A 19,851-nucleotide genomic window follows, 5' to 3' on the forward strand; every position below is an offset into this window, starting at 1 on the left:
CTTATTTAGTATGGTTAAACTAAGGTTTTTTTATTTTCATGTTTTCAGCTTATTTTATTGTTTCCCTTCTGTGGTAGTTTGGGTCAAATTGACCCAAAGGAGAAAATGGACTGTGTGGAAGTAATTCGGGAAATGCAATCTTCTTTCTTGCAACACCTTTGGTTTTTGTATTGTTAATGTTTTTTTAAATCATAGAGATATGTCAAGTTGACCTGGATTTTATAAAGCAGTTTCAAAAAGCAATTTCTGAGCTGAAAGGTTTAAAATAGACAGGTAAACTAATTTTATAAAAGACAGTAGGAAAACTAATTGAATACGAAAACTGGTTAAAAAACCATTACTTTAATAGTTCTCTGCAGATAAAAAAACAAACATCTTTAACTTTAAGCACTCCATACCCTCCACTGTTTACTTGTTTACCTATTTTGAGTACAGATGTATACAGTCAGACAGTAATTAAAAATGAAATAATCAAAACAAAAAACAATAGTCTGAGTCATTTACAACCCTGTTAAAGGATGACCATTTTTTTTTAGAACATTAAATTATGAGGTGTAATTTTACAATTTAAAAAATGTATCCATCCATAATTTAAACAGGTATATCACTTTAGGGGTCACAGGGTTGAGGGAGCCTGACCTGGCGACTGTTGGGCGAAGGCGGGGTAAATCCTGCACAGATCGCTAGTCTATCACAGGGCACACAAGCACGCACACTCACACAGAGTAATCATTTCACCTATAAAGCATGTTTTTGGACTGTAGGAGGGAGCCAGAGTGGCAGGAGAAAACCCACGAGTGCACGGGGATAACATCCAAACTCCACGCAGAAAGAACCCATCTGAACCAGGGCCTCCCTGCGAGGCGAGAGTGCTAACCACTGCGCCACCGTGCAGCCCCTATTGAAAAATCCTCTAAAATATATACATACGCAAAGCTAATAACAACTCCTCTAAATGTTTAAACATAGATTCACCTTAAACACGTACATATACTGAGGGGTAGAGAGATTTAACATAAAGTATGTTTTTATTATTACTAAGCATTTTATTTCTTTTTTTTCCTTCTTTTTCAAACTTGTCCTGTCCAACAGCTGAGCAAACAGATAAGAGCAAAAGGCCTCTTTTGTTGGACATATTTTACCGTCACAACATGGGGTTATAAATCTTCTGACACACAAGGTGTATATTTGAATAAACCCCTTTTGTAATTTAGACTAAATTTTATTTATATGAATTATATTTGTAATTGCTTTTTTGTTGGACTGGATGGAAAAGAAGAGGAGGGAATGCCAAAGCTATAGGAATGGATTTTAACAGAGCGGTAGCAATGACCAAGGCTGGTCTAAAAAGCAGTGCAAGATCACATTTGCATGGGAAGCAGGAAGGGAAAAGGTCATTTTTTTATATCTGCTTGTGTGTCTTGTATTTTTAGTCATTTCTTTTGTCAAGAAGTTGGACTGTCCCTTTGCATATTGGTGTACAGTCCTGACAGTTGAACTTGCAAAACACTCTTATAACCACTTGTGTATTTTTTTCTCTCTGTTTTTAACATCATATTATTCGTGATTAATGATTTCTTCATGTAACTAAAATTACGTACGTATTGTCTGTTTGTTTAGTTTATTTATTATTCTCTTAAAAAGCTTTAATTTAAAAACTAAAAAATGATCAAAGTAGCATATTTTAGGATGCCACTCAAAACTACATGGTTTGGTTTACAAAAACCTGACCATTAAAAGAGACACAATGATTGTGATTATCTGCAAAAATATATATGATCACCGCTTTAATTCATTGTAGTGCCAGTGCTGTAGTGTACGAGCCCTTGAATTCAGCCTTGAAGAATTGAAGTCTGGAATCACAGGATGAGGACGCATGAACTGGTTTCCTCTTAAGGCACTTAGGTTCCTCTTTCTTCTTCACCCTGGAGGTTTCTCCTTTAGTTGCCACTTCATTCTCCTTTTTATTTTTAAAGCAGCTTTTTGCTGTTAGCAGTATGTTAGTGTTGCTCTTCTGTTCTAGACTATTGTTCTCCTAAGTCAAATGCATTAATAATTCATTCATATTCAGCTTTCAAAGCTTTTCACTATGCATTGTTCCTCAGCAAAGTCCCTCTCAGGCAAAAAGGCTTCAAAACAAGGTGCACTGAGGGGAGACAATCTTCCCTGTGAAACCACTTGCTATAGTCTTTCCCCTAGTTTGACTGGGGAGTGAAGCAAATACCGAAAGGAAGTCTTCAACTAAATTATGTGGGAGCCCACACGGTTGATTCAGAGTGACAGTCCGATCACTCCATCTATCAACCGGGATCATTGTTTTGTTATTTTGTTTGGAGCAAGGGCGGCTGGGGTGGGATTGTTTGTGAAATGACTGTTGTTCACTTCCGCCGGATGAATGCATTCAGAAGTCTGAGCATCTAACTGGTGAAAACGGGCAAGAGAAGTGATTTGTAATCAGCTGCATGCGCCGTTTTTGAGGTGGTTTTAAGAGGCCCGGGGAAAAAAAAAAAAAATTCATGGTGCAGTTCTCAAAGTCGGTGAATAAGTCTCAAAGGATGGAGTTTAAATTATGCATGTGCAGTTCAGTGCCGAGCACAGTAAACAGTTATGCACTTAATAGACTAGATGAATGACAGCACCCTTTCTTATGTAGCCGTCTACTCTTTCTGGGTCGTGTCACAGTTCAGGCAAAAGTCAAAAATAATATGTTTTTTTATTGCAACAAAAGGGAATAGAGTTGAACAATTTGAAAGTATTTAGTCTAAAGAAAGTTCAGAAACGCATTGTATGCAGCACAGAAGGATATTTAAATTGAGGAAAAAAAGTTGCAAAAGCAAGAGCAAAGAATGTTTCTCGGTTTTGTATATTTGTCTCTTTTTTATTTATTTATTTATTTATTTATTATTGATCTGCCCCCCCCCCCCCCCCCCCCCAAAAAAAAAGCAGTGTCTTAACAGGATTCCTTTTAGTTTAATTGGCAGGAAGCCGACAGTGCATTTCACAGAACAAAATTAATTGCTTAGAACTCAGGTAGCAACTGTGTTCTCTGTGCAAAATTTCCATTCCCTTTCTTATTCCTGTGATGGTCGCGTTCAGGTCTCTGTAACGCAGCGGCTTTGCAGTATCAAAGGAATTTTATCATTAGGATCTGCAAGGCTTCTCTCTGCATTTTAGCAGAGATGGCTAAGTGATGTCCTGTGTTTCTGTAAAGATGAAGCTCTAACGGCGACAAAAACAAAAAAAACACCATATGATTGGAAACTTTTTGTTCTTGTTTTGTTTTTTATGTTGCATTCTGGTTTTTCATCTTGTTTATTCTGGTTTTCTGTCTTTTTTTTATGTTGTCATTTTAACTGTTCACACCTGGTTCAGTTTGAGCACCACACCTGCTGCTCCTTTTGGAAAAGTCTTGGATGTAGCTAAAAAAAAATAAAAATAAAAATAAGGAGTTCTATTTAGAGACGTCTGCGTCTGTACTTAAACATGATAATAGAAACAAAAAGTGAGAACAGAATCTGACAGAATAAGTTGCAAAAAAATTGATGTACTGACTCACGGTGCTGCCTAAACAAGCAGCTGGAACGGTGATTACCTTAAACAAGGTGTGAAAAATCCAAACTGACTAAACGCCATAAACATCAACTCTCCAAAAAAGGACAAAACTTGATTGTTCCTTCCATCAATACACATTTCTCTGCTAAAGGCAGTTTACTGTACTAGGAGCCTAGAATATTAACTCTTGTTTGCTCCATTTTATTTAGTATAATTCTAAAACAAATTAACAGAATGTATGAAGTAAGTGCAAAATATAAGGACAAAAACAATTCACACAATTTGTGCAGCCAAAAAGAACCCTCCCTTTGCTTAATAAACGGATGTATAACTTTCCAAGTTTTTCTAATGGTTTCTGATAGAATCAGATTTAAAATGCTGTATTTTCTGCACTATAGGGCACACTGGATTATAAGGTGCATCTTCGATGAATAAATGGTCCTTTTTTTCAAACGTATGGCACATAGTTGGCGCACCGAATAATAAGGCACATTAAGCGAAACAAGAGTCTTTTGGCCAGTCAGACCTTTTTTACTTTGTTCTTTATAGAACTTGTTTGCAACATGCTGCGCATTAGCCATGTGTTCGCAATACCTATGACTCCAAACCTTGTTTTTAATGCATCAAAAACAAAAAAAGACTGATATCGATAAAATAAAAGAAAATGTGCAAACCCCCAGCCTTGGAACAATAAAGAAAAACACAGTTCCACTCCACAACACGTCAGTCCATTCACAATATCTATAACTTCCAAAAAACTGTCTGGTTGTGTCTGAATTCCTTTACGACTACATAGTGGGTTGATAAAAACGATTAATTGATTATTGATCTGAATTGAGCTTGACAGATCAATAATCGATCCATAAAAGCAGAGATCGATTATGCTTTTCCTTTTCCAGTGACCTAACCTTACTCTTGTGAGAGTCTGTGAAATTTTGCGGGATCAAGCTTTGAAACAATCAGTGTATAACTATAAAACTGCTAGAGAGTTTACAAAATACAAGGTGTGATTCAAACAATAACAGCAGTAAAACCAAAGTCCGCTAGCTTGATGCTAGGGTATAATGGAATTTCCCATAGGACGGCTTATGCTAATGCTCGGTTGACCTAAACATACATTGCTGACTAAATGAACACCTTTATATATTCACAGGAAGAAATTTTCCAAACTTTTAAGAAAAAAATATTTTTTTAGGTAGCAATTTGTAATCTAAAGCACAGTAATTTGCTAAAATCTTTTGGAATAACGTAATGCTATAGCACGAGCTCCACCTAGAGGCCAAACTCAAACTAAAAGAAAAGAACCGACGACATTTTTTTGACAGAGCAACATGTACCACTCAAAATCAAGATCAGAGAGCTCTATAAGAATTAATCCATATAAGGTACTCCATGCAATGCGCACAGTCATTTTTTGAAAGAGATTAAGGCTTCTAAGTGTGCCAAATACGTTACAGACACTTGCCATGTGGTTAACTCCACAACCCCCTGTAACAGAACAGTCTGGTCCAGGTCCACACTCCTGCACACACACTTACTCTCTCCAAATGACAGACGTCTGCTGGTTCCTGCACCACATGGCAAAAGATAAGACGCTAAACCTTTCAGCTCTCTGGGCTCACATTGGTGGAATGACCTGCACGCACAGCAGCCTCATTTGCAGTCTTCAACAAAAGCCTGAAAACTGAATTATTTTGCAACTTCCTTGGCACATAAAAACTTAGAAGCTCTTTGTAGACTCGGATAAGACATTTTTCCTACAGCACTGTGTGACCCTGACCCGGTATTTTACCAGATTTTTTCTTATTTGTTAGTGGGTTTGGACATAGTCTGAACCTAAGTGATAATAATGCATACCAGTGCTTAAGTAGGTTGGACATGAAAAAATAAAGTCAATGTTTTATCATAATTGAAGGATGTAAATAATACCAATATCCACAACATAACATTTGATTATCATTAAAAATAAATAATAAAAAATAAATTGAAAAAATCAAATGTGTTTGATAAGAGCATTGAAAAGGTTGCTTTTACACAAACCAGAAACATGTACAGAGCCTAAAACACGAGAGAACATTTTACAAGTGTCTATAAAGATCCTAAAGGACACAGCTGACAGTAACGACACATGAATAGATCAGGCTGCTTTCATGTTGTATCAGAATATGCAGTTCTCAGGATAAAATTATGGCAGCAAATAAAAAGTAACCTTACAAGATTGTATTTTTTTGGATACTTTTAGCAGACATCACCACTTTTATCTAAAAAAGCACTCCTGTGATAAAAACACCAAATGTTTGCTGCAGTCAGTCAGGCTATTAGAAGTTCACAAACTTTATTTCAATTAAAAGCTGATGTTCCTGACAAAGACATTTCTAACCGATCGTTCAATTGTTGGGCTAAAGACATTTAAACATGGACAGATGTCTTGTTTACATATTTATTCAGATATTCATTCTAGGTCTAGTTAAGACAGAAATTGTATAAAAGGCCTGAAATGTGTGAGTTTGTCCTTATGACACCAATATAATCAATTTGGACACATCTGGAGCAGCTTAAGCATTCCATACAAAATAATTTGTCGTGTGTCCCAGTTCATTCTTTAAAAGACATTTCTGATTAAGTTAATTGAGTTTCATTTGTTCTGCACCTTTACTGTACAAATATTTCAGAAGAGAAAGGTTTTCCAGAGTTTACACCAGTAGAAAAAAAAGTCTTTTTTTTTGCACTTTGAAAGTTTCAGTTCTTTTTGAAAACAGCTCATTTTATAGAGCTATAGACCACAATACCAATGCACCAACGCTCAATTGTGCTCTTGAACTGCTATCCTGGATCAAATGATAAGAACTGTAAAATCAGAAGAAAATCAAAGCGTTCCAGAGCTAAACACACTAACCCGTGTAAAAAAAGGTCTGCAAGCCACAGCAATGAAGAGCCATAAAACATACATCTGAAAGCACAGGAGAATAGACGTTAAGATAACATTTGACCGTACAAAAGGTGCCTGCTGTGCTGTGGGCCCTGAAGTCGGCCTTTAATTCACCGTATAGGGGTAAGAGGCATCTCTTGAGCCAGAGAAAAGTGAGGCTGCAAGGTTGATCAAAAAAAAAGTAGGTTAAACACCACAGGAGTTTCATTAAACATTACAACAAGCTGTTCCAAGGAAATTTGGCTTCAGTATTTTTTTATCCATTACATTATCCTTTGTTAATTCTGTTACTTTGCAAAGCACTTAGTTTAGTTAGTGGGAGAATTACCTTGTTTCTTTTTTGTTTTGCATTGTTGATCCATGACTGAGTTTTAACAGAACTCCCAAGGGAAAGACAAAGGAAAGCAGGTGCACATAAAACACTGATTATAGTGGTTCTCTCTTCTAAAATCAGAACAAAAGACAAAATATTTATTAAAAGAACCGGTTTTCTGATTTTTAGAGTATTGTTTTCATGATTCATTTTACTGTGTATTGATCATACCTCTTTGTTGGCTCAGAAAAAGGAGTGATTTTATACTTTTCTAAAATTAATAAAACTTTTTCCAAGTCTAATAAAAAAAAAAAAAAACAGTATCTCTTTTCTTTTTAATCTTTTTGTTCCACCAGGCAGTAATATATTCTTGTGCTATCCGATTGGCTGACCTGTTTGCTTTAAAAATAAATAAATAAATAAAACTATCCAAGAGCTGATAGTTTTGTCTGAATTTTTTTTTATAGATTATAGGATTGAGCCAATTTTTCTGCAGTGATACTGGCTAAGAGGAAAAAATAAATATATAAATAACAGTAAAAATAATGCATTCTTAAAATATGTTTGTGAATTCTGAGAACTGAAGCAAGTTACTGAAGTTTAAGCCTTATGGAAAAATGTTATTAAACAATCCCTAAAACTCTCAGAAATAATTTTAATAAAGCTAAACAATGCTATAAAGCCTATTAGATGCGCATAAAATTGATTAAATTAACAAATAAAGTCTTAATTTTCTTGAGGAACACAATCTATTACCATATATTAAAATTGCAAATTTATAGAGCAAACAAAACAGTGAATTTCTTAAAAAAAAATTTTTTTAGTATTCACAAATTGACAGTTTTCAGTGAGAAGCATTAAAATGTCATCATCAAAGATGCTTCTGTTTTTTTATGTTTTTTTTTTTTTTTTTCCCAATAGCACTAGTCCTGCTCACAAGTACTATCTGGCAATGGATCCTGTGGGGGAAGTCTTGTACGTGTCCGACACCAGCAGCCGAAGAGTTTACAGAGTCAGGAACCTCGGTCAGCCGAAAGATCCATCGCGAAACCTTGAGGTTGTAGCTGGGACGGGAGAGCAGTGTCTGCCTTTCGATCAGAGCCACTGCGGAGAAGGAAGGAAGGCCACTGAAGCCGCACTCAATAACCCCCGAGGTAGGATATAACACTCAGCACATCCCAGGATCTCATTCGCTCAGTGAGGTCACAGCTTCTGCTCCGTGTTGCCAACAGTGTGGGCTACATTTATCATCCCTTCAGGCAACACTTACAGGTTTGTGATTAGCAGTTGTGGATCAGTGTTTAGCTATATTAACAATACCCAGCTGTAGGCCAAGACAGTGGTTAACTCGGCGAAGGACAGATCACTGCATTAATGTTTCATACGGTCTGCTCCCCACCTAACCCTTTCATCCTTAACCAAGTGCAACATTTTGAGTTGACGTGCAACACTCAAAGCTGCTCTCTTGATCTCATAAAACAGGACATTTATAACCCTGGCATTATCTGCGCTGCACTCTATGTGCTTCAGCCTTTTTCTCCTGAAAGTGTAGTAATTGAAAAGTGGTGATTTATTCGACAAATCCGTGTGATCTGTTATCAGATGACAATATTGTGTCTCAACTTAGCATTGGCCTTGCTCATTTTATTGTTGCTTCATTTCCTCTTGCATCAAAGGTGTAAAAATCCCTTATCAGATCAGCGATTATCAACCCAGAGGCCTCAACCCCAAACAGGGTCACACAATACTTTGTGGGGGTTGTCAGATATTAGTGGTAGAGATATAAAACGTTTCAAAAATATCTAATTGTGTCGCCTGTACCTTATATTTGAGTTTTCATTATACAGAAAGGATGAAAATCAGTGATTTTTTAATGGATGTCAGGTTGTTCAGAGAAGGGTCAGATAGAGTAAAGAGGGTCATGACCAGAAACCTTTTTATCTGGAGAATCATGACTCAGAAAGATTGAAAGCTACCAGAATCATAAAGTGCTTCTTGCATATTGCATTGAATGATGTGCTTTTGCCCTTCCTTCGGTATTGTAGCCCGCTTTAAATGTCATTCCCAACAAAGTCATGACGATCCGTCTTAAGGTTAACATACTTTTTTATGGACTGTCGCTTTGAATAAGTTGCTGCTTCATTGTGAGATTATTTAATGCGCTGGTTGTTGCGAAAACAAGGTTTGTTTTCTCAGATGCTCCGATTTGTTTTACTAGTGTGAAATGTTGTCCGATCTCCTTTATAAGTTGAAAACAGTTGACTAACCCTGATGTGGTTCAGGGAAGTGTCAAGGGACACGGTCTATTCAGGAGGGCAAAGAGCTGAAGTAAACCAAGCAGTAGGTGGTTTTATGAGGAGAACAGAAACAGCCCGCAGTCGGAATGTGAGGAGCTGCATTATACAAAAAGGTTGGAAAATGTGTTTTCTGAAGTGAGGCAGTGAATGTCCTTATCAATAAATAACAGGAGTGTGTATTTTTCTTCCTCACAGGATTCAACACACATCATCTTGATACATGGACTAGTTCTTTTATCGCGTGGTTATCATATGTTCAATGATACATCCCTTACTGTGGTTCACCTTCAGCCACTTGTGACTGACCTGACTTAGGAAGAAGTAAGCTTGTGATTAGACGTCTACTTGTTTGCATCATATGTATGCGAACAAAAAGGTAAAGACAGTAAAGAGCACAAAAGAAAGAGAAACTGACAAAGTTTGCTAAAAAAACAAGTACTTCCAGGCAGTCGTAGTGCAGAGGTAAAGTGGTCGACCTCTGATGGGAAGATCGCAGATTCGGTTACCGCCCTGCCCACCCATGTGTCTAAGTGTCCTTGGGCAAGACATTGAACCTCACATTTCTCCTAGTAGTTTAAGGTTAGCACCAAGGTTGCTGCCATCAGTGTGTGAATGTGAGTATACAGGGAGAATTGGTACTGTGACTGTAAAGCACTTTGGGTCTCCTAAGGAAGTAGTAATGTGCAATATAAGTATATGCCATTTACTATTACCAATCAGTTTTATACATTTTTAGCAACATAATATTGTTTATATATTGGCTTTTAACTAATACTGCTGTTATTATCAATACTAGATTGAATTGTCTGTTGTGTATCTGTATCTTTTACATCCATGAATAAGAGGACTAACATGTGGACCTTTAACAGAAGCATGTTTTTTTCTTGTAGGTCAGCAAAGTAGTAAATAGTTGGAGTTATTGGCAGGCGCCAGACATGTTATATCCCTGTCCTGCTATTCCTACTCTTCCCTGTCACACAAAACGGCAGTGTTGTCAGCTAAACAAAGAACAACAAAGGGTCCGCATTTTCTGTTTGTAAGCCTCTACACAATGGTGTGACAGATGAAGAGAGCAACACAGGAAAAGCTGCATAAACCGAGTATTTTTTCACCACACCCATTCAGTGCATTTGGTATTTTGTGCAAATAGTAAATTATACTAAACCCAGTTGGACAATTATCTTGCATTTATCTTTTGACAAACAAGTCAATTATAGTATAGATCCATTGTGCTCGAGTGTATTTTTTTAACTGCACTGCCGACTGTGCAATGGTTCTGTAGATGCGTGATCCACATTTGCCATAAAGTAATTTCTTCTCTTGCTTTAATGTTTGATGGTGAAGGAATGTTTTGACTACATTTAAATGTGACAATTCATTTAAGGCCTTGTTTGATTGTTGAATTGGTAAAGCAGAGCTTGCTGTGTCAGCCCTCAGCATTGAGCTATCAAGGGGCTGTAAAATAATGCTTAATTGGTTTAAAGTTCCAACTGTGCACTCCTCACAAAAAACAAACCATCACATTCTCCGCTAGCTGGGATAGATTGATGGATTCACGCTGCTCATGCCCTTTCTCTTGAGTTTGCCATCAGCATTTCTCAACATAAATTAGCTCAACCAAGGAGCAAGTTTTTTATCCATTCTATAGTTGTCTAATTTAGGTGATTATTGCTGATTGTCGAAGTCACATCTACAGATAATTACCTAATTTTACTTCTAAGATTAATGCCGGAACACTAGAAATCCAAAAAAAAGACGATAATGCGCTATGTGCTGCAAGACCTTTTCTCCTGAAAACACTTTGAAGTGTGGTGGGAGGAAAAATCATAGGTGTGACTAATAAAGCTGATTATAGTGGTAGCAGATCATTCAGATGTTCCAGTTCTAGAACCCCTGTACCCTTCAAATGCTTCAACAGAATTAAGTGTTCATTGATGATGGATGCACCAGTGTTTTTCTGTAGCATCTCTGGGGAATTTTTACAAAAAATGTAAAGTTGAACAAAAACAAAAAAGCCCCTTTCTTTAGAATATGCCGTTTCCCCCTTTTCATGAATGTTTGTCATCCCCATTGACAATTCTTCTATCTGTCCACTTCAAAGCACGAGTTGGACTAATTAGAGTTCTATTCATGTTGTTGTGATGTCATGGTGAAGTCACAGCAGCCACTTTTTCAAATGCAAGTTGAGCAATCCTGCAAAAAGCTCACGTTGAAATGTCTTTGTGAATAAAACACACCAAAATGAGTTTGCAATATTTTACAGAAAAGACCGTGTAGAGTGAAAAAGAAAAATGCAGTTTACAGGATGCAGGTTGATTTGCTAGTTTTAAAATTTTAGGCAAGCTACTGAAATCATCAGTTGTTTTAGTATTGGTGTCCTTTTTGAATTTTTATGTAATATCTTCTGGGATAGTGTTAGTACAAGTGGTCCTTCTTTTTAACGTGGTTAACCTTTCGCAACCTTGTTGTTTTGCTAAATTTTTCTTGCATAATTTTCCATTTTTTTATTTTTTAAATGCATCTTATTCTGAATCCAGATGGGCTGTAGACCACTCTCAACCAATCTTCTCCGTACATCGTCTCCTGTATAGAATTCGTTCAGCTTGCAAAACTTACATAAAAATGAATTGCCAAAAGATCTTTGTTTTCATTTTATGTAAAACTGGATTTTTCTTTTTCTACAAATGTTTGACATTCATAAAAACAAGTAAAAAATTATGTACAAAAAATTGAATGTCTGTCTAAGAACATTTTATAAATTTTATAGTGAGGGGTTTTGTATCCTTAAAAAAAAATCTACAATAATTGAAAAAAATAAAAATAAAGATGACTCTTTCTTCTCTTTTCTGGTCCAGTTCAATAAGAAATATCCAAATAAAATTAATATAAATGAAGTTTAGCCTCAAATACAAAAGGGGTTTATACAAATATACTTCATGTGTCTGAATATGCAAATCCTCCGATTTTTACAGCAAAATCTGTCCAGCATAAGATGCCATCAGCTCTCTTGTTTGCTCTGCTGAGCAAGTTGAAAATAAATAAATACAATAAACAAACAAGCAAATAGACAAATAAAATAAAACAAACATGACTACTTTATGGATTTTTTCTATTTTGGGTTATTTTTTAGAAAGTCACTTCCACAATTAAAAACAACTCTACACAGTATAGGAAGGGGACCTGTTCAGTTTAGGGGATTATTTATTCACGTTCAAAAGTGTTTGTGTGCCAAAGCAGCCTTATTTGTATCATGCCGTTCATGTACAGAGCAACTCTTCAAAGAATCAAAATCCAGGAGTTTAGCCATGTCTTTGAGCAGCAGCAGCAGCAGAGTATTAGACGTTGGCCTTTTGGTGACAGCTAAGTTAAGCTGATACATCAAGTAAACCTCTTTTGTGTCAAAAGCTAAGCTTTATTCATTTATGCTTATCCTCTGGGCAGGACAGGGAGGTGAGAGGACAAGCATAAAACCACTTGAGTGATAACTTAACTATTCATTTGTGATGTTTTAACATCAGAGAAAAGTGATAAAAAGGCAAATGTCAAGACACAACTGCTGTACCTGACAGGACTGGACTAAACACATTTACATACTATGACTGATGAGAATGGTTGGTAGGTTTCCTAATAATTTCAAATCACCAACAAACCTTCTTGCCTGTATAAAATTGGTATTATAAGGGTTAAGCCCAAGAAGGGTTAATTCCACCAGGAAGAGCATCCAAAAGACTTTTGTTATTTAAAAAAAAAAAATCAAATATGGACATTTATTTTAAGCTTTGCTGCTGTTTACTTCTAGATATTAATCATGTTTTTGTTTTTTTAAAGATGCACATTCAAGTTAATTTATAAACAAATATTTTTTTCTTTTAGAAAGATGTATTACGCTCACAAAATTTGGGCTACAATTGCCTTAAATATAATTCTTTATATGCTGCGGCACCATTTTAATCTGAATAATTTTCTCAGAAGATTTTTCTAACCGTTCTGGATCTAAAAGTATCACTTGGGTGTCACTATAATGCAGCCCTGTCTCTGAAACTGGTTATATAAAGCCCAAAAATATAGGAGATATGGTAAGCTTGTGTCTGAAACTTGAAAATTTAATAATAAATACACTTTAGTAAGACAAAAGCATAAGGGAGATACAATAGAGTGACAAAGCAGATGAGCTGAAAACCAGACTCTTAAATACAGTGAGGGTAATTACCGGGCATGGAGACAGCTGTGGATGATCATCAGCTTGAACCTGGTGTTACTGACTGGGGGAAGGACACAAAATGACATGACAAAAACCAAGAATACATGACTGAAACAATACTTAAAACATCATGTTTTTTCTTTTCTACAACCACTGAACAAGGTATATACAATAAATGTGATAAATCAATCAGAGCAAACATAATGACCCTTTTTAGAGAAACACAGCCATGTGTGATTTAGATATTTTGGGTTAAATTATCAAAAAGGTTCCCAAAACTACTATTTGTTCTAGCAGAAGCAAAACTTTAATCAAATTTTAGCACTGCAATACATAAAATATTCCATCTCAGTTTGACAAGCACCCATCAACATTAAAAAAAAACGATTCACACAGAAAGTTTACCACTAAAACAAATATACAAACTCACACAAACACACCTATCACACACACACATCAACACACTTTGATTACCGAGTAGCAAAGAAAAAAAAAAAGATTAGTGTCAAAATTAAAGGAAAAAACATGTTTAGAATAAATAGGTAAATATGAGAGGAAAAAGATCTGAAATGCTGTTATTAAGGCATTAATCGGTAAACAAAAACACTTGTTCTAAAATGCAATTATAGTTAGAAATATTAAAAACATACATAGCATCAGCAACCTGATCTAATGTCTGCAATGTCTGAATCTAATGTCTGCAGACATAACATCGAAGAGAACTATAAACTCTGTTTTGAACCCAGGAGATCAGCTGTTATCAGTAAAAGAAGAAATACCAACCTTGGACAATCGACAGTTTATGGACCCTTTTTACTCTTCCCCTACAGCATTTCTTTATTATAATTTTTTTTTTTTTTTTTTAAATAAAAATTAAATAAAAATACAAAAAAATATTTAAAAAAAGTAAAACAAATGATTAATCACTTATTGAAAATTGTGAAATTGATTGACTTTTGATGATATTACTTCACTTTCTCCTAAAATTGATGAATTGATTCAAAAATCTTTCCTAATGTAGCATAATTTTGCACATGTTTTAACTTTTGATACTTGATGAAATTTTGCTATGAAAATTCCTGAAACAGTGTTGTGTCTACTTAACTGATATAGTATTATGTTTTATTCATATGAATGGCTTTTATAAGTAACATAATCTGCATATATTTCAGATGATTGATCTGCATTTGCCATGTTGATTTCTAAAATAGTTATTTTTGACGTAGTACTTAAGTAATTCATCTTTGGCATGTGCTTTATTGATACCTTATGATTGTTAATTCTGTCTGATAAAAACTGGGAACCGGATATTGATAAATCATGTAATAAAATGGTTATAGTATAACGGGGTGGGATTATATAAATTCGCTTCTTTCCACTCCCTTTCAAGCAATATTTATTAATTATGTCTAATTATCCTAAGTTTGATTAGTTACTGTATGAATGTATAACTGATGATTATATTGTTTTTGTGTATTATTTCTATTTGATTGCTTGAAATAAACCATTTCAAATCAAAATTCAAATCAAAATCAAAAATTGGTAATTGCTCATTATATTTGGGATGATAAAGTAAACAATGTAACCTAAAAATGATAAATAGGAACACTGTGCAACAATAGAAAGAAGACTTTAACATTTTTTAATAAAAACTCTGCACAGTAGATGAGATCTTCAGAGAGGCTGTTTCATAGACAAGGTCCTCGATGCTGAAAGGAGGCCCCTCTGTGAGTTTTTTGTCCTTTGTCTCCTTTACCCAAAGCCAGACTCTAGAGAGAAGGAGCATAATAAATCTTCATTCAATGTACCTAAATGACCTAGAGGTGGGCTTTTATTTTGCAGTTTTAATTAGTAAAAAGTTTTTTAAAATAGTCAAATCTCTCCACTCTTGTGGGTGTTTGCTGCAAAATCTGTAAACTGAAGTGAAAAAGTATGGCCTCTGTGTGGTACAGATGATTACTGTCTAAAAATCTGGATCAACTGCATTAAAACAGGATAAAATAAGTAAAAGGTTTTTTGTGTTTGACTTTTTTTCTTTTTCAGAGATGTTTTTTGTTGAGAATTATTATTATGAGAACAACTATAAAAAAAAATATATGTATGCTTTTGCTCTAAAGCAGATGCTACATTTAGGTAATTTTGGAGCCAAAGTGGTTTGTCACATATTTGCGACAACAGGCATAATTGGGTTAAGGTGAGACCATGTTACTGCATATCCCATCATATTTGATTTAAAACAACTAACTGAATAACACCCTTGTCCTCACTTATCTACTTAACCCTAAACTGTGGAGATGTCGCAGGAGACACCTAAATAACACATACTCTTTGAAATAACGTAACTCTTTAACAGTTTATGCGATCAACGTAAACAAGCTGATTCTGGTTTGGAGGAAAGCGGTCTGCTTGATTTGGCATTTGTGAAAGCTCATTTTAAGTTTCGTGTGGCCCAAACAAGAGAACTTTGATCTGTCTGCAATGAAGGGGCTTGCCAGGGATTCTAGGTATGGGTCCTTACAGTGGGACCACAAAAAAAAAAAAAAAACAAATACTGCAAACCAAACAAAGCGAGCAAAACACCATAAAGTAAGTGTATTTTAAGGGAAAAAAAGACTACAGTGCAAAACCAAAGAAGATAAACTCATTAACAGTTGTAAAATTGAACAGTGAGAAGGCGCAGCCACTGATTTTAAAAATCTCAGGGAGGCTATAGGCTGTAGATCAGCCAAACAACTGAATGTGTGATGGTGAGTATTTGGTCTTTTCTTCTAATGAAAAAGAATAGCCAAAAAGAAAAGTCTATGTTTTCCTGCCCCATTAAGGCCAGTCCTCAAGATGTCCTGGTTCCAGACGTAAATAAAGACTTAAATGTGGTGGCAGTGTGTCAGCTGACAGACTTAAAGCTATCAACTTCTTTCTTGACGGTGTTGCTTGAGGTATTACTGATTGCAATTTCTTCTCCCAAGTTTACCAATGAATAGAAACACAAAAAGATTAAAGGTGATGCATTACCTTGAGACTTTGAGAACACTGTCCTCATCTTTGCGTGCTAATGAATGACTGTGTCCCAAGACTCCTCCCTTTCACTCATGAAAAGGTGTTTCTCACTCTTTGACTGCAGTTTACAGACTCTCTACTCTGGCGATTGTACTCAAAGTATCCACTGCTTACAAAGCCTTTTGGAGATTTCTGCCTGAAGCCCCCCAGCTCCCTGTCATCTGCCTGCCACAGCCCACACTCCTCCTCATCCTCCCCACACCCTCTTACCAACGGTAATGAGTGGTAGACTTCACAGAGAAATATCTGTCAGTTTCTTTTTTTGAAGTTGTGCCTCTGTGATTCTCCACCATTGATCTTGCCTTGTGTCCTCTGGTGTGCTCCTCGCTCCAAATTAGAGCGTTCCCTTTTTATTTCTTCACACTTTCCATCTCATTTTTTCCCTCGCCGTCTCCTTGCCCGGCTCATCTACAAGTCGCCCCGATGTTGATACAAATGCAGCAAACCCCCACGTTAAATATTGTTGTAAAACATCAGACTGTTTGCTTGCTAGTAATCCATTTGCCAGCAAAAACACTGCAGCACTACCAAGCCTTGTGCTGTTATCCAAGTTTCTAGTCTCCGTGTTATGTAAGCTAGAGGGATTATCTTGTGTCCTTCAAACACTCATTTATGAATACAAGATCTGGGGCATTGTTTAGAGTTGGCTCTGTCTGCCGTTCTGCACTCAATTAGCTCAGTAAATAAAAGGCCTTGCTCTATTTAGGATGGATCCCATGTCTGACATGAAAGAGGTTTCAGTCTCACAGGATCCAGTAGCCTTGGCTCTCATCTATAGGATCCTTCTATTTCCTGCATGAAGGGGTCTTTCTTTTTTACGCGTTTTATTTTGTTTTTTCTTTTGCTTTTTGCAGTAATAGCTCTGCATCTGTTTCACGTGTTTGGACAGAGTTCAGAGTGCGTCCAGCGACAGAGAGTCATGTTTGTTGGTGGTTACCATGTGCAGCTCTGTTATCTGTTTTTATTTCCCACACAGCAAAGCCGACATCCACAGAGAGAGGTGTGTGCACGTACGTGTGTTTGTGTGCGCTATAGTTTGCTCGCCTTCAGTGTCAGTCTCTCCCTCTGACCCACAGGGGGCAGACTAATGCCCTTATCAGCAGCTGACACACTGCCACCACATTTCTTCCCTTTGCCCTGTCGGCCTCGTTCTCTCCTTTCTTCCTTTTCTCTTGTCCTCTATTTTTTTTTTTTTTTTTGCCTCTTCCTCTGCACATACAGACGCAGCACATTTGTCTCCGTTTCTCACTCAGGCTCCAGAGCTGCGAGGGGCGCCATCAGTGTGGAGATAAAAGGGGCAGGTTTGCAGATTGAAGCCGTGGGGTTTAAAGTGGCTGCGGTTATTAGCATGTTGAACAGTCAGGGTATTTTTTTTTTAATTCTTATTATTATTCTAAAGCAGCCGCTGAAGGGTAAATACGCCTCACATCATTTGCACGTTTGCTGCTCAGCCACCACCCTCAGACCAGGAAAGACAGCCTCTTTGCTGAGCTGGATCTTTCCTGGCTTCTGGTTGACGCATAAGCAGCTTAGGTGAATGAATATCTTCACACTTTGGGTGCTGGTCTCATTTACAGAAATGGATTAAAACATGGCAGTATGCATCGGAGCTCTGCTTGTTTCATCTGTGTGAAACAAGCACTTCCTCCCCACCAGGAAGGCTCTGATGACACCAGAGACCTGTTTGTGCTCACGTTACACTTCCTCCATAAGATTTTATTTAGATGGAAACTTCATGCAGCCATAAGTCATCCAACACATTTCTCCTCCATGACTCAATAACTGTGACGTCCTTTAACTGCACAGTCCTAATCACTTTTCCCAAATTGTATATTTCCTAGCTGCAGCAGTGAGGTCCTCCAATCTCCCCAGGCTGTCTCGGTTATGCCAGCTGTTCTGCGTTACAGCTTTGGAATGACTGTGTCATTGTTATTCTACCACTGGCTCTGCATAGCATTTAGTGCGGAGCGATTGTTGCATTTAAAAAAAAAAAATAGAAATGCAGAAAGAGAGGGTGAGGAGATTAAATTGATAGAGGAAAGGAGCAGCTATGAAACAGGAGAGGAGCGAGTGTGAAAATGAAAAATGATATGATGTTTAAAGGGAAAAATGAGAGGAAAGAGAGGACTAGAGGATAGATGAAATAGAGAATGAAGGATGGATAAAGAGAGCACTTTGTGTTTTGTATCTAAATCCTGCAGCTTATAGCAGTCCCACACTTCATCTGCATATAAAACTGGCCCCGTGGCTGCCTCCCTCTCTCAGAGGGTCGACTATCATTGCTGCTGTTGGTTTAAACGGAGCACTACTTCGCAAAACAAGGGCACTGGATGGGTCACAATGTGTTTTTCCGACCCCGGGATCCAGTTTGTGCCCCAGCATTTTTATGTTTGAGTGGAGTTTCTAACAGCCTGTGTTTTCTTTCACATTGACCGAGCTTTTGTATTTGCCCCTGGACATCCCTGCATTAATGATTCACACATGAATTAATCACACAGCAAGCCAAACAGCAGTGTGCTCAATGATAATTTAGAACATGGAGGCGCCATTGGGTCTTGCTATTTCTACCACAGCTTGGTTTTTTTTGTTTTTATTCCCTCACCGCAACATCAGCAATAATTAAAAGAACGGCGATGGTTATTGCAACAGAAATGCATCACTGAGCAACTGAGAAATGAAGTTGTTGCCCAAGTCTAAATTCTTGATTCTTCTAAGAACCCCCTAAAAAAGTAGTCTTGAATATCCCCCATGCTACAATAATAAAAAAAACAGTTGTCTTAATGAAAAATGCAGGGAGTCTCTAATAGTTCACGTGCCTTCTAGAATTTTTATGTGGAAAGGGATTTTAAAAGTTCAACTGCTTCATTTAGTCTTCAAGCCTTCTCAGTTTTTTTTTTTTAGTTTGTATGGATTCACAGCGAAAAACATGTCGGTATATTAAAAAAAAATTAAGATGTTTCTTTTAAGAATCACCTGCTGCAGAGCATCCCAAGGAGATATATCTCAACAGCTGTGATCAGTAAAGGTGACCAAAAAATGGTCTAAAACGCAAAACACATCCAAAATTATTCAGTTTAAGAGTAAATTACTGAGTTGTTTCCAAGAATAACAGCAAAACCAAAGAAAACCCAACTAGGAACAAACAGAACGAGGCTGAGTCCTGTGACTCACCACCGATGGTGCCAAGATGTTCCTTTTCTCATTTCTGCCAACAGCTGTTGCAGACGTTCTTCTCACAGGTAAAGCGCCTTCACAAAATTCATGGCAGAAATGAAAAGGTGGTACTTTATGTTTCACGTAATTGCAGTTACTGGGGAAAATCCTGAGGGCCAACACAACAGCATCAAGCACAGCTCACAGCACAGCACTACATCTGGACTTTTTCAGCCAGTAAGCAGCTGACTAAAGAAAACAATTGCAGACTTATCGGCCAGAATGTGTTGTTATTCTTACTGCTGACTTCATCAGCCAAATGGTCTGCGATGCATTTTCTGTTCTTGGC

At 36.9% G+C, this 19,851-nt stretch overlaps 1 protein-coding gene across 1 annotated transcript in view; it reads left to right on the top strand.

Moving 5' to 3' along the window:
• The window catches only part of tenm1 (teneurin transmembrane protein 1), a 212,672-nt gene that overhangs the window by 149,043 nt on the left and 43,778 nt on the right, over nt 1-19,851 (top strand). Inside the window, exon 22 of the mRNA XM_011480413.3 lies at nt 7,716-7,948. Coding sequence (XP_011478715.1) covers nt 7,716-7,948 — 233 coding nt within the window. The remainder of the gene's footprint in view (nt 1-7,715; nt 7,949-19,851) is intronic.

The sequence above is a fragment of the Oryzias latipes genome, chromosome 10 (assembly GCF_002234675.1).
Source record: "Oryzias latipes chromosome 10, ASM223467v1".
Taxonomy (NCBI): domain Eukaryota; kingdom Metazoa; phylum Chordata; class Actinopteri; order Beloniformes; family Adrianichthyidae; genus Oryzias; species Oryzias latipes.